The sequence below is a fragment of the Patagioenas fasciata genome, chromosome 8 (assembly GCF_037038585.1).
Source record: "Patagioenas fasciata isolate bPatFas1 chromosome 8, bPatFas1.hap1, whole genome shotgun sequence".
NCBI classification, from domain to species: Eukaryota; Metazoa; Chordata; class Aves; order Columbiformes; family Columbidae; genus Patagioenas; species Patagioenas fasciata.
Genome location: NC_092527.1, coordinates 36,897,518 through 36,912,567, shown reverse-complemented (window position 1 = coordinate 36,912,567; position 15,050 = coordinate 36,897,518). Strand labels below are relative to the sequence as shown.

The following is a 15,050-nucleotide window of genomic DNA, read 5'->3' as shown; positions in this document are numbered from 1 at the left end:
CGCCCGCCCGCCGGGAGGGGTTTCCGCTTCCGGCAACGTCAGCGCGCGCGGGTGACGGGCCGCCCTCTCTTTCCGGCCTCGCAGGCTGCCTGGCTGGAGCACGGAGTCGCCGCCGCCCTGTGAGGAGAGGCCGCCGCCATCATGCCGGTGTACTTCCAGCGGCCCGAGAACGCCCTGAAGCGGGCGAACGGTCAGTGCGGACCGCCCACCTCCCCCTCACCGCCGGTTCGCCTTTTACCCCCCCGCCCCCGCTGTGGCGAGCAGCGTGCGCCGCTCTTCTCCCCCGGCCACGCCGTGCCGTGCTCGCCCCCACAGCCCCTCTGCCGGCCTTTCGGTGCGCGGGGCCTCAGCCGGCGCCTCCCTGGCGCTGAGGAGAGGCCGCCCGGGAGCGGCGCGGCGCCGCCTTGTCGGAAGGAAAGGCCGGGGCCTGGCGGCGTGCGCCGCGCCGCATGGCGGACGCGAGGCCCGGGCGGTCGCGGGGAGAGCGCCCTGCCCGGCTCCGCCTTCCCGGCCCCGGCGGGGCCCCTGGCCGCCCGCGGGCGGAGGCGCTGGGCGGGCTCTGGGGGTCGCGGCGGCGGGGGCCTGTTGTGCAGCGCGGCCCGGGCTCCGCGGCGGCTCAGCCTGGGGCCCAGCGCCCGGGACAGCCGCCGTGCCCGCCTGCGGGAAGGGGCTCTCGGCCGGCCCGGGGCTTGGCGTGGGGTGTCTGGCCTACATCTCGCACCCGCTCCGGGGTGATTTCCAAACCTGTTTTTTCATGTGGGCTTTGTATTTAGTCCCATCCTTCACGTAACTCTGGTGAAAATGCAAATGATTAAACTCTTCCAGTGTTGCACAGGCAATGTATAAATTTCTATAAGTTCACTCCTGGAATGGAAACCAAGGAGGACTGTACTGTAGCTGTTTATCACTGACAGACACATACAAAGCTGGACTGATTATATTTATCAGCTTTCTGCTTTCAGGCTAAATATATGGCTTGGGCACTACTTTTTCTTTTTTTTATAGCATCCTATTTTAAGCACTTAACAAGACCATTTAGACCCTTCATTGTCACAGGACTGATTGCAGGATGACACTTAAAGACATCCAAAAATTACAGATGATGTACGGGTCTTGAAATGACAGCTGAAGAGGCTTTGTAGTCTGGGGACTATACATAATTCAAGTACTTGGTATTTTAACAAGAAAATGTGAAATAAAGTACTGCACATCCTCAAGATTTGTAATCTGAAATTCATTATAAAATCACAGAATGACAGAACAGTTGGAGTTGGAAGGGACCTCTGGAGATCATCTAGTCCAACCTGAAAAATCAGTCCCAGAAAGATAAAAAGATGAAAGATACAGTCAACTTCAATCAGCTTCCAAAGATGAAGTTGTATTTTCCAGTCCTTTTACTGGGAAAGGTGCACATACCATACTATATAAACTTTAATTAAACTTTTGAATTCTTGGGTAAATTGTGATTACTTGGTGAGCAAGTCACTTTGCTGGAATATTGATCTTAAACTGTTTAAATTGAACGTTTTCTTGTTGCTCTCCTGGTATTGAAGAACAGTTTTAAATTCACATCTCTTGCACTGCTGCAAGTCTACTGAATTCTGATGAACTGAAGGAGTAGAGTTGAACTGAGGGCCTGGAACTGAAGGGAACGTTCTCTAGCCAAACGCAATCCTGAGTCTCAGGAGACTGAATGGGAAACATGACAAGCAGTGTCAAGTCTTGCAAACTGCAGTGGCTCAGTTCCTCTGTGGTCAAGTGTAATAAAGGGTGGGAAGTCTTATCTAAGGCAGGTTGTATGTTGCAGGAAGCAGTTTGATTTTAAACTGACATTTCAAATTGGAACGTTTGGTGCAGTTTCCAGAGCTTCAGTGTTTGCATTTTATATGTAAGGCCTAAGTGAGCATTTAAGACCACTTTATACTTCAGGTTCTCAGTGACCTCAGCATACATAGAAAATGTTTGGAAATAAGAAGAGCTTGAATGATTGTAGATGCGCAGATATGTAAGAAAGGCTATTTTTTCCTTATAAACAATAAATGTAGGTCAAAGCCAACCCATAGCTATTGTTAGTATCTGGCATCACTTTGTAGGCAAGGGTCTAATGCAACTTTTGGGAGCATTTTATTTTTGCAGATATTGAGTTTGTTCTCTGTGAGAGATGTTGACTAATGCTTGACATCTTTGTCACCTTCTCTAATGATGTACATTTTCTCAGATGAAAATTTAGTTTAATTTGGGATTTCAGGTTAGCAGTAGATGAGTTGTCAATGTGCGTCAGCTAGTTCATGTCCTCTCCGAGCATCAGTTGCTGTTTTGGATACCTTTTAACATTTTAAGTGGTATAACAGAGGAAAATGGAAGAAATGTGATTCTTACAGCTTATTCAGGGGCTAAGGCTTTGGTTTTGTCTGTTACAAGCCTTTGTTTCTATGACACAGTTTCTGCTGCAAGGCATGGTGATGTGTGCTGGATTTAATGCTTCATGTTCACTTTGCATGTGCTTTTACTGCAGTGTCTATTAAATGAGCTTTAATTATTTGGCTTACTGGTACAAACTTGCTTGACCAGAGTTAATTAAAAGTTTCAAAACAATATGAATTCATTTTATGCTTTGTCCGGTTGGTTATCGACCACTGAGAGCTCTGGTTGGAGTGGCCTGGCATTGTTGCAGGATTAAACTTGCCTTTCAAGTTTATTTTCATAAATAAAAATTGTAAAGATGAGCACTAATTGCCTCAAAAGCAGTGCTGAGATAGAATAACAGTGTAAATTATTGGATGGAGCATAGCTTAATTAGAATTACCTTCATGAGTAAAAAAATACTGCTGAATATTGTCACATTGTAACATTAACTATCTTTAAAAGTAACAGTACATTTTTAATAAAAAGTAACTTGCTCATCTTATGCAAGGTCGTTATTTACAGAAACTAAGCCCCAAGTCCTTAAATTAAAACAGCACTGCTACTTTGAAATTACATCTTTTAGCTGTGTTTAGCTTTGATTCTAAGATTCAAAAACTTAGGAGGTCTGTGTGATGTCCGAGCACCTGTAGCAGGCCCATACTAATCCTTTCTGCCTTTATTTCTTTGGGACTATAGGGTTTTCCAAAGTGCTTCATGAGAAGTACTGATGCCACCCCTCAGCCTTTAAGTGTACACACATTTGCTTTTAGCTGGACTCGACTTCTCTTTATCTTTTAAACCTGTTTACTCGCCATTCTCAGCATTCTTTTGTCTTGCTTTTCTGCAGTTAAGGGTATGTTTAGTGTAGGGCCTGTGTGTGTGTTGGTGCTGCTTCGTTGTTTGTTTGTGGGTGATTTGCTGTGTTTTGTACCGAGCAGAGCGTGCAGTATGTCATAGATGGGAGTTGCTGTGATGCTGAGAGATGCTGTTAGTAACAGCTTAGGGAAGGAATAAATGCAACACTGGTTTCAGCAGCAAAGCTGGTTTAAAAATGTCTGACCCTTCATTTGTACTGTAGCAGCTTTTAGTGTAATTGTTCTATAAACCAAATCTCTAGACTCCTCTAAGTTGAAAAAAAAAATCCAAACAGCTTTTCTGAGTGAAGTTTCTTTCTTTCTGGGCTTGAGGGCAGGACTTTCTTTAAGTCACGTTCACTGGATGGTTTGCATCTTGTTGAATGGGACTGGTAGGGGTTGTACCACAAGCCTCGTGGTGTGTATTCGTTGTCCTTCTTTATGAAACTAGCTTTAAGACTGAATGTGTATGTTTTATTAGTATGTATGAACTGCTCAATTGTGCCTTAATGGATGGAGAGACATCTCTGCCATCCTGAAAGTTTCATGTTAATGGAGACGTCTGCATTCATTTGCCAGTTATGTTATGGAAAGGCTGCCACTGCAGTTGCATCTGCCAGCAGTTATGGTATGGCCAGCTAAATCAAACCATTGATGAGCTGTGGTCAGAGTAGATTAAATTCTAAAAGCTTACAGCATTAAGCATAAAAACACTGCATCTTCTGGTTTACAAGTCTTTTGCTAATTGGATTTTACTTTCAGAATTCCTTGAGGTCGGCAAAAAGCAGCCTGCCCTAGATGTTCTCTACGATGTTATGAAAAGTAAAAAACACCGAACATGGCAGAAGATCCACGAGCCCATTATGCTGAAGTACCTGGAACTCTGTGTGGATCTCCGCAAGAGTCATCTGGCGAAAGAAGGACTGTACCAGTACAAGAATATTTGCCAGCAGGTGTGGCCTTTGATTTTTTTTTTTAATTTGTAGCAAGCATGGTATATATCAGATGATCTGATCTAAAAGTAACTCATTGGTCTTGAGTTAGAATTAATCTGCCTTTTAGGTGTTCCTGGTTCTGTAGCATTTACATTTTAAATATTTGCTGCCAGTTGTGGGTGGAAACATCTTTTCATTTTCTGCCTTTGATGTAGGTGAACATCAAATCTTTGGAGGATGTTGTTCGGGCTTATTTAAAATTAGCTGAAGAAAAAACAGAAGCAGCTAAGGAAGAATCCCAGCAGATGGTACTGGACATAGAAGACTTAGATAACATTCAAACTCCAGAAAGGTAGGTGGCCTGTCTTCAAAATATACCAATGCACAGCAAAGTATCCTTATTTTCATGAAGGATAATGGCAATTCAGAGAACTGAGTTATAGAAATGGTGGATTTGAAATGGAGTACTAGTAATGTTCTAAAATAGGGAAAAAACAGGAATTTTGCATTGGATAAAATCCTAAGTCCAAGTAAAGAAAGTAAGTAATAAAGAATAGAAAATGTAGATGCAGTGGGAGTGATTCTGGGAGTGGGGTCAGCGCTTTCTAGGATCTACTTGTATCTGCATCTGTAGTGGTATTGGAGAGTTTATTATTGAAAGTGGCTCATTATCAGTTGATGTACAAATGCTATTAATTATATTAGACCAATTTAATTCCTGTGTGTGATAACTTCCAGTCTTTCTGACCACATTGTACATGTAGAAACAAAAGGAGATGTTACTTTATGCTTGTTTACGTAACTGATGGGATAACAGAAGAAAGGGCATAAAAAGTAAAATAAGAGTGTTATTATTAATTAGATGGATAATGAGAATGTAGAAGGAATGGAAAAAAGTGTTGGTAAATATACCTGCTTTAGGTTGTGTGTACACCTTCACTGACAAGTGGTGCCAGGTTAGGATGAAACCAGGTTCCAGCTCTGCGAGAAGTCACTATTCTTTTGTCAGGATGGTTTGTGGGACAACTTCCTAATCTGCTTCAGGCAAAGTGAGGTTGGGTCTGATTGCATATTTACATTCTTCAGATGAGTCTGTTGAATTAGGGAATGCTCACGTTAACTCCAATAATATGGCTATATATGTGGTGATATCTGTGGAAGAGTGGTGACACGGTGTGGGTGAAGAAATATTTTAAAGCGTTCCAGTTGAGTTTGGAAGGGCCCATCTGTCCACATCCTTTAAAAAAAATCAAGAAGTCTAAGGAATAAATTACAATTTCCATACGTTGAACCAGATTAAATCTTTCAGAAGATACCAAAAGAAATAACAAAAGGATCTTCAGACATAAGTGAAGAATTCTAGGAAAAATAACAGTAAAATTCTGTGGAGGTGGGTTGAGATTAGACATCCTAAGTGTGGTCTGAAGATTAAAGTGACACTTTGTTACTGATTTTTGTAATAATATTGATTCTGGAATAAAAGAGGTTTTTAAAACATGAAAATTGTCCTTTCTGAGATGAATAGATAAGTCAGCTTTCTCTTCTTGTTGGGTGACAGCATAATTTCTTTTCTAGAGGTTTAAAAGGATGAACAGATATTTTGAGTACTAAAGCTCTGCAGATATGCATCTGAGCAGACTGTTTTCTCAGCATTCATATGTAGGACTGAGTAGTGGTCCGAACTGTTGCTAATGTGTTGTTATCTTTAATATGAGTTTTGAGGGAAAGAAGTAATACATGGAGTTAAAAATACGGTAACACTCAGTATGGGCATGCCAAAGGGTAGGTGACACCTGATTATGTTAGAATTTTATTTGGTAATTTAATTTTTTACATTCAAGAAATGCCAGAGATATAACCTGGGGGAAAGTAAAGCTGTTGATACAGAAGGGATGTTTGCAGTCAAATTGGAAGGCAACTAAGACATTGCCCAGTGGGAAACTGATTACTTGTAATGACAAAAGGAGATAATGGGAATTGTTTCAATTAAAATTTTGGCACAGAAATGAAAGAAGTTGAAGCCATATTTAGTGAAGACAAAAAATGCAAGAAATTCTTGAAGTAGAGGACATTTTGTCTTGTGTAGGTGACTCTGAAGAATAGCATTATAGTAGTCAAATAAAGCTCACAAAGACATGGAGTAGAAGGCTGTGGATTTGCACATTAACAGCAAGGCTTTCTGGTAGAACTTTGGAGGTCGTTGTTTGCAAAAAACGAGAAGGTGACAGACCTGTCTGCAGGGTTGTTCCAGGGCGGCAATGCTATTCGTGTTACTTCCGGTGCCTGAAATAGTCTTTTTTACAGAGGAATCCCACTAATAGGTATTGAAGACAGACTGACTGCTCTTTTCTTTGCTCTTTCATATGACTGAGGACTAGAAAACATGTCCTTTCAGTCACACTTCTTTATCTGAACAACCACAGTTTCTTTAGTGTTTTTAGGTCCTGATTTCTAGAGTTCCCATACTTTTTTTCTGGATTCACTGCCTGATCTATTGAAGAAGACACTGGTGAATTGTCACGTTTAATATTGAATGTAGTACTAGCACTCAAGGAAATTAGCACTGGAAGCAGTGCAGTAGGAGAGGATCACGAGAGTTCAGACTTTACATTAGAAGCACAATTCAAAAAGGATTTTAAAAATGAAGACTTGGGGAAGATGATTCTTTGTAAGTTTGTCATGCTGTGCAGACTGTTCGGCAGAGCAGATCATGTAGGCCATAGCATTGTCTCAGTGTCTTGGGAATCTTGTCCAGTTTTGTATTTTTGTGGATGAGGGAATGCAGTTACGGCCACTAGATGCAAGGTTATTGTATCTTCTACATTGTTAAGCATCTTTTTCATGTTAGAATTTTTAAAGGATTTGATATTTTAATGTAAGAATTCTAGTTTTTGATGTGGGCAGGTTGTAAGGCACATTTTGCTTCTGTGTCAACACGAAGTGAGCTCTCCGGCACATGGATGGTGGCTAAAAAGGAAGTTTCAGCAACTCAGAAAGTGTCTGAGTAGACAGTGATATTTCAGTCTAACAGAAGTACAGCACACAGCTCCTTGGTAGAAGAAGGAAGATGAAAATCCTGGAATTAGTTTCCTTTGGATTACTCATGTGAAGGATAGAAAAACTTCCAGTGTCACTTATCTCTGGAGCTTGTGCGTGTCAGTCACGTATGCAGGGGCCAAAGTTTGAAGCTTAACAGCAGGAACATTTATCTACATCCTTGAAAGAAAAGAGAGAAGTCTGAGGAAAAAAGTTGAAAATAAGCAGTAGACTGCCCAGCTGCAATTAGCTGCTCAGTTTTGTCCAGTCTCATTTTAGATCTTGATAAGAAAAATCGTTGAGAATTGTGGCGAATAAACCACCCTTTTATTTTCCTCACCCCCTACCCTGACTGTAGTGTTCTTTTGAGTGCTGTGAGTGGAGAAGACACTCAGGATCGTACTGACCGACTGCTTTTGACACCCTGGGTTAAATTTTTGTGGGAATCCTATAGACAGTGTTTGGATCTTCTACGAAATAATTCTCGAGTGGAACGCCTGTACCATGATATCGCACAGCAAGGTAAGTCGAAAAGATGGAAACAATGAGATCTAGGACTTCTTTATTACATCCTGTAAAACCATGAAATTAAAGTTTATTTCTATTTGGAAATTGGTTTAGAGTTGGAAATATGATAATCTCTTCAGCATATGTAGGTACACACATACTATTCTTAAAATTACTGAGGTTTCTGGACACTGTTCTTTTCTTGTAACAGAACCTGTACGGAATATGTTGTATTTTCCTGGACATACTGAGAATAATGATGAGAATTACTGATGCTGTATTTTTATTTTTTCTAACTTACCGATCAAAATTACCCAAAATGGCAAATGTGTGTTCCGTTACAGTATTGTATGTCAGCTAACTTCAAAAAACAGTGTACACCACACAATACTGTAAAATTCTCATGTGCTGTTGATTTTGACACAGACGTTACTTAGCGAAATATTATGCAGAAGGTAATAGGAAAAGGTCTAATCTGATACTTTCTGGTGTTATTCTGCAAAAATTGAGTATGTAAGAATGAATATTTTCATGTTAATCTGAAAGGTGAGAGATAGAGGAATGTTTTACTTTGTGTGTATAACTTAAGGCTCTGTATTTTTGAAAAATGAGTCCATTAGATTTTTAACTCTGTATCTAAATTGTGAGAGTACCTTAGGAAAGAAGACTGTCAGATGGATTCTAGGTGTTTCAATATGTTGAAGTCTTTGCGCTACAGTGTCAAGACTTCCTTTTTTGCCTGTTTCTGGTAGAGATGCTTTAGAATTTTCAGAGCAACAGTGGCAAAGCAAAACCAGATTTTTGAAAGGAACTATGGGTTCAAAGGCAATTTTTTTCTGTGTCATTTCTAGTCACTTGAAAGCTTCATTTAACTTTACCATATTTAGATGACTTGAGAATTTTTTCCCACATTTTATAAAGCCCAAACCTGAATTAATGCCGTTCACAGACTTTGTTTGCACTTAGTTCAAAATAAAAGCTAGAATCACTGCTTAAATTATGACATTTTTAAGAGATTCAAAGTACTCCCTTAAGCTTAATTATGTGGAAGCATCTTCATTTTTTGAGGTCAAGATGGAAGTGCTCTGCATTGTCACTTATTCATTGTGTATGGCAGTTAGATTGCATCTTATTGTTATGTCTTTGGACTGTAAATGAAGATTCTTTAAACGTCCTGATTTACATCTTTGAATCCCATTTAGAACTACCATGAAGTCAATGTTAGTGAGCATTCTTCATTTATATAATTAATTTTTGCAGCTTTTAAGTTCTGCCTGCAGTACACGCGGAAAGCCGAGTTCCGCAAACTCTGCGATAACCTGCGCATGCATTTGGGGCAGATCCAGCGCCATCACAACCAAAGCACAGCGATCAACCTCAACAATCCCGAAAGTCAGTCGATGCACCTGGAGACCAGGCTGGTGCAGCTCGACAGTGCTATCAGCATGGAGCTCTGGCAGGTAGGCAGCAGGCACCTGGAATCACTGTAGTTTTCAACCTTTCTGGAATCTGTTCCGTGCAGATCGTGTTTTGTGGTATATTCTCCAAGGTAAAGACAGAATAATAGCGAAAGAAGAAAGTTCTAATATCTATGGATAATACTGATATTGAATACTTAGGCTGTTGTTCCTGGGATTGCTGGTTTCACATAGCATTTCAAACCAAGCTTCTGCTGGTAGAAGTTAGTGCTGAAGTGGCTGAAGTCATTCTGAATTGTGAAAATGAGAAGTTGGTGATGACACCTTCCCCCCTGCCATCTCGTATTCTCAGGGATAAGACCGCTGAGCAGTGGTTGGTCAACATTAAAGCCCAGGGCCCCAGCACTGCTGGTCGTCCAGCCAGTGAGGGCACTGTCAAAGTTTTCAAAGAGGTGCTTTGCTTTTCCAACCTTTCTCATGTCCAATTCCTTAAAAAAGCCAAGGTTGACATTTTTTGGTTTTGTGAATTTGGAGAATGTTCTCTGTTGTTTCCTTTTTGGTTATGTAAGGTTATACGTATATTTAGGGAAACTGTACCCATTTTTGATCACAAAAATAATGAAGAATGGTAAAAGCAGTAAATAGTAGAATAGGTATAATGGTAAAATAGTGGAATTTTTGTTACTCTGGTTTGGCTTACTCTTCCCCGCTTGGTTTGTAGCTTAAATCTGAGAGAAACCAGTTTTCAAAAAATTACACTAGCCAATTGTTAACTACGAGATGCTAAGCGGATAGCTAATGGATTTGCAGTATATCCAAATAATTCCATTATTAGGAAAGAAGTATTTTGTTTTATGTAGCTGGTGAAACTGAAGATCACAGCTTTCTGTGGTATTAATTATGTTACAGTCTTTATAACCTTTAGTGAATGTATATTTTTCTCTTTCTTAGGGGTTGCAAAAAACTTTCTAAAAGTAGTGTATTTGGGGTTTTTTTAGGAAGCTTTCAAAGCAGTGGAAGATATTCATGGGCTATTTGCACTGTCTAAGAAACCACCCAAACCACAACTGATGGCAAATTATTATCACAAAGTCTCAACCGTCTTCTGGAAATCAGGAAATGCTCTTTTTCATGCATCCACGCTTCACCGACTTTATCACTTATCAAGAGAAATGCGGAAGAATCTCACACAAGAGGAGATGCAGAGGTGGGGAATGAGATTTAATGTGATCTTAGATTCTTTTTTTAAACCTGTAGCTACAAAAATAAACTGAATTGTACCCCAAAAGAAGCAGATAACATATGTGGTTGTGAACAGCTTTGCTTCAGGTGGCCAGTACTAACTACCTCAAAGGCAACCTAGAGCAGGAAGAGTATTTTACATAGGTACGGTGTAAATAATGTAAACATGGGGATCACCTTAAGTAAGCTTTCTCCTATGTTAGTGACTGAGAAGCTAAACAAGTTAATAAGTATTCGCGTTTTCTTTCCATATTCTTGTCTGAGTGGTGGTATTTACTTCACAAGATTTCATTATAACCAGTATAAACTTTTCTTTAATATATAAAAGTCTGTGTATCCAAATTGCCCTCATTTTTTTGATAATAAGTTTGATATTGGCAAGGCTTTTGAGGCACACAGGATCATTGAGTGCATTAACCTCCAAAGTTCTTCGCCAGTTCTTTATAGAATCAGAATCTGGTGGAAGGAAATACTCTATGGAAATTCTTATATATATTCCTTTTCATCTGGGTTCTATGGTCAGTATTTAAATATTTAGTGTCATTTGTATTGTTTCATCAAAAGAGACATCTGACTCGAACAGTAAATTTTAAAAATCAGTGCAGTCAAAATGACTGGTGTGGATTTGCAGCTAAAATAAGTTTCTTAAAGGTGCTGCTCTCTGCTGTTTTCGTGTTAGAGTATTTTGATATTTACAGAGGTGGCTTAAATTTCTTTGTAATTTCTGTGTATATATGCACGCATATGTAACTAATGAAAATATGTTATCAAAAATCTTTCCCCTGGTTACAGAAGAATGCTGGATTTGGTCCTTTTCTTATGCATTTGGTGTCTTTTCTGTTATTGCTGGCATTTTTACGCAGTTTTGCACCATGAATGCTACTCGTTCCTACTCTTGAATTGGCACATACATAAAAAGGGATTAACTAGTGTTCTCTTGCAGTTCATCTTTTGGGGCTATTCTTTGTCACCAGGATGTCTACTCGAGTTCTTCTGGCCACTCTGTCAATTCCTATAACTCCTGAGAGAACAGATATTGCTCGTCTTCTGGACATGGATGGCATCATTGTTGAGAAACAGCGACGTCTGGCAACGCTGTTGGGTCTGCAGGCTCCACCAACCCGTGCCAGTCTCATTAATGATATGGTAGGTAGTGGTATTCAGAGGAGGAGCTTTCAAACACTGAGCCCTCTTTTTGGACTATTTTCCTTCTAGACCACTGTGTTTAGTTATGGGACAGCAACTTAAAAATTAAAACAGCTTTATGGTTAATTTTATGACTTTACGGCCTAGCGTTAAAATTTCAGATTCACAAGAAGGGCTGTTTGGAAATGGCAGCAGTAATGGGAGGCATGAATTTCTGTGTGGACTGAAGAGTGAGATTCAGTATTGTCCTATATGTCACCCAAGCAACAAACGTTGTTTTAAACTGAGGGGTTTGAAAGGAGTTGTGAACAAGAACTTTGCTTTTTTCCCTGCTCCAAGGTGTGATATAATTAACTGAACCAAGTATTCATTTTTCTGTTTTAAACGTATTTCAAATATCGAATAGCAGACTGTGAGGACCTAAGTGATTATGAAGACTTCCATGTGTTTAATTTGAAGGGAGGCTAGATTTATTTATCTTCAGACCTTGCCAAATACTCATTAAAAACTTAGGCATTCAATCATAGTTAGATATTTTCTGAGGACGTCTGTATTTCTTACAGTCATTGACTTGTATGCCTAAAACTTACATTCAAGGTCCGTTTTACAATTTGCATTAATTCTTCTTCTGATATCTTTCCAGTTTGCCTTAAACCCACAATTTAAAACTTCCGAAGTTTGCTCATGAAACTGAGATGTGTGGTTTTAGTTTGAATGTGGATGTACATCTATGTAGCAGGACTTGTGTCTTAGAAATGGCTAATATTAAAGTTGAAGGTGGTACTCTAGTCTTAGTGTTTATCTTTTTTCTATGTTTTTGTCTACTTTCCCATTTTTATAAATGCGAACAGTTAAGTGGTGTAGGTAGAGTTATTGTCACTGCAATTAAGAATACTGTAATAAAAAATAACTACTCTTCCATATTAAAAGGTACAGGTGGTGCCTATTTAACTTCTTCAATATAAAATTCTTAAAGCATAACTATTTGTTAATATTGTATTTATCTTGAGATCTTTGGGGTTTTTTTGTTGACTGTAGGTGAGGTTCAACGTAGTGCAATATGTTGTTCCAGAAGTGAAAGAACTTTACAATTGGCTTGAAGTAGACTTCCACCCACTCAAGTTATGTAGCCGTGTCAGCAAGGTAAGTTTCGTAGCTCTGTGTATATAGGAATTGTTTATAGTCTGTTATTTGAATATTGGTTTGTGGTAAATACCAGCTAGCTTTTTCTGTTGCCAGGATTTCCAATAGTTGGCTTTATTTGGTCAAATTCCATTATGATGATATGTACATATCATCTGATACACATAGCACACCCGATTATTGGAATAGAACAAAAATTAATTCAGGTCTCTCGGGTGCTATTCAGGGGGCCTCTATAAAGGTGCAGAGTATGTAAATTCTGCAACTGATGAAGCACATCATGTTCTTTTTCTTTGATAGTGGGAATAAAGATATTTGAGGTGCTAAAAAGAACTTGAAGGTAAATTAGCAGTGTGGTAAACGTTGCCAGCACTGTCAGTCGCCTTCGTACAAAAATGTTAGTTATTCATTATAAATGTTCTGATCAAAAGGTACACTTCAGGAAAACGGTGTAGTATCTGGGCAGAAGTGCTGTTGTTTCCTGAGCTGTAAACCAGAAGTATTCGAGAACCGTGCTTTGTAGTTTAATGTTGAAGTTTTTACGGGTTGATGCAGACGGAGTAACTTTTCAGAATTTTGATAGGTTCTGAACTGGGTGAAGGACCAAGCTGAAAAGGAACCTGAACTGCAGCTGTATGTTCCACACCTGCAAAACAATACCATTCTTCGCCTTCTGCAGCAGGTATGAATAGAGAAAATGTATGTTCCTAGGTATACATAAATTAGAAAATGCTTTGGAAGAATGTTAAATTGGAAACTTTTATGTTGCAGTAATTTTTATCTGTCAGATAGAAGACCACTATGATTTTGAAATCATTCTTTTCAGTATATAACCTGTATCTTCAGGTTTGTATATGATTTTAGGTACAACCATAGTATCTATACTTAATAGTGGCTGCACACAGTGGCGTAATATCTTGCCTAGATTTTCTTCATTACGGATCTGTGTTGTCTTATATAAGGTAATTCATTGTTTCTTAAAACTTTTTGGAGTAAGGTTTGGGTGGGATGTTTTGTGTGTGTGTTTAGATGTTTTATAAAATGCACATTTCATTGACCTGCTTTCATTACAAGTGACGAGCAGTGTTATTTCTGATGTGCTAAAAAATAGCTGAAGGCTAATTAGCAGCATAGCTGTATGTAGTTACTGCTGCCAGTCTCCTTCATACAAAGAAGCCATTCATGAATGGCATTTTATCTTAGTTCAAGTTTGAACACAATTCAGAAAGAAAATCCTGAAAGAGTATTTGCAATTGTATTAATATTCATTTATCGACAATTTAGTAAGTTAGCTTTATCGCCCATACAACAACTTTTATTTCTGATCTCTTTTTAATGAGAAAAAATACCTAATGTTTCTGCTCTCACAGGTGGCCCAGATTTATCAAAGCATTGAATTTTCTCGTCTGTGTACCCTGGTTCCTTTTGTTGATGCTTTCCAGCTGGAACGTTGTATTGTTGATGCAGCCAGACATTGTGACTTACAAGTAAGTGCTGTAAAAAGACTTAGTGATGTGTGGATTCATGGATTACATTAGATGAAAACTAACGGTTTGACATTGAAGCCAAGAAAGACAATTGATTCTGATGGGTGGAGATAAACTAGAGTAAAAGATGCGAGTGATAACACATTAAGAACTGACAATTATTGACATTCTGTTGTGCATTTCTGATTTAGGTCAACAAGCATTAATATAAGTGCAGTAGAAGTTGAAATGAAATTTGCTGAAACTTGCTCTGTGAGCCCCAGTCATTTAGTCCAGAATATTCTGAAGCAAGTCTAACAAACAGGGATGCAAATTTCTGAGTGTGCTGAATTAGTTGTGGAAGACTGAAGAGCCAGCAGTCGCTAATGTTGGGTTTTGTCTAACCAAGTGATTGAAGTAAAACACCAAGGTCTGAGAGATGCACCGATGGCTGGGATGTTTCTCCATTGTTGGTAAAGATGTCTGTATAGAATTAGTGACAACCTGTAATTAAATGCTTAAGCTGTTGATGAGATACAAGTAGGTTTCAGTTGAGGTTGCTCAGTGATCATCCATTTCGGTTTTTACATAAAGCTGAGTTAATTCATTTAGGTTAACACACAACTTTAGCGTAGGTATTAGATGTGTTAAATTGTATCAAAGTCAGGATTCTCATTTTGCATATTCCTGATGTGGAGGAAGAGGAAAGAATGATTTCTCTAGCAGCACTCATTTCATGGAGTCATTGAAAGTTCAGCCTCTTCTACTGAATTTTTTTTTTTTAATAAACCATGAAAATTAAACAAGCTTTTATTCATGGTTCTATTTTTCTTCTACTGATTTGGCATTTCTCATAGTTTGTTTTTTTTTTTTTTTAAAGAGTAATTTCTGCTTAGA

The 15,050-nt window shown here is 39.1% G+C and overlaps 1 protein-coding gene and 1 non-coding gene across 2 annotated transcripts in view; both read left to right on the top strand.

The window, feature by feature from the left end:
- The first annotated feature begins 36 nt into the window (after positions 1-36).
- Positions 37-15,050, top strand: part of EIF3A (eukaryotic translation initiation factor 3 subunit A) — a 32,014-nt gene continuing 17,000 nt past the window's right edge. The window contains exons 1-10 of the mRNA XM_065842961.1: positions 37-190; positions 4,023-4,213; positions 4,411-4,547; positions 7,590-7,753; positions 8,999-9,198; positions 10,155-10,363; positions 11,373-11,544; positions 12,583-12,687; positions 13,271-13,369; positions 14,058-14,174. Coding sequence (XP_065699033.1) covers positions 142-190; positions 4,023-4,213; positions 4,411-4,547; positions 7,590-7,753; positions 8,999-9,198; positions 10,155-10,363; positions 11,373-11,544; positions 12,583-12,687; positions 13,271-13,369; positions 14,058-14,174 — 1,443 coding nt within the window. The 5' untranslated portion in view covers positions 37-141. The remainder of the gene's footprint in view (positions 191-4,022; positions 4,214-4,410; positions 4,548-7,589; positions 7,754-8,998; positions 9,199-10,154; positions 10,364-11,372; positions 11,545-12,582; positions 12,688-13,270; positions 13,370-14,057; positions 14,175-15,050) is intronic.
- On the top strand, positions 13,729-13,860 carry LOC136104818 (small nucleolar RNA SNORA19). The gene has a single exon (XR_010651800.1). It is a non-coding gene; the product is annotated as a small nucleolar RNA SNORA19 (small nucleolar RNA).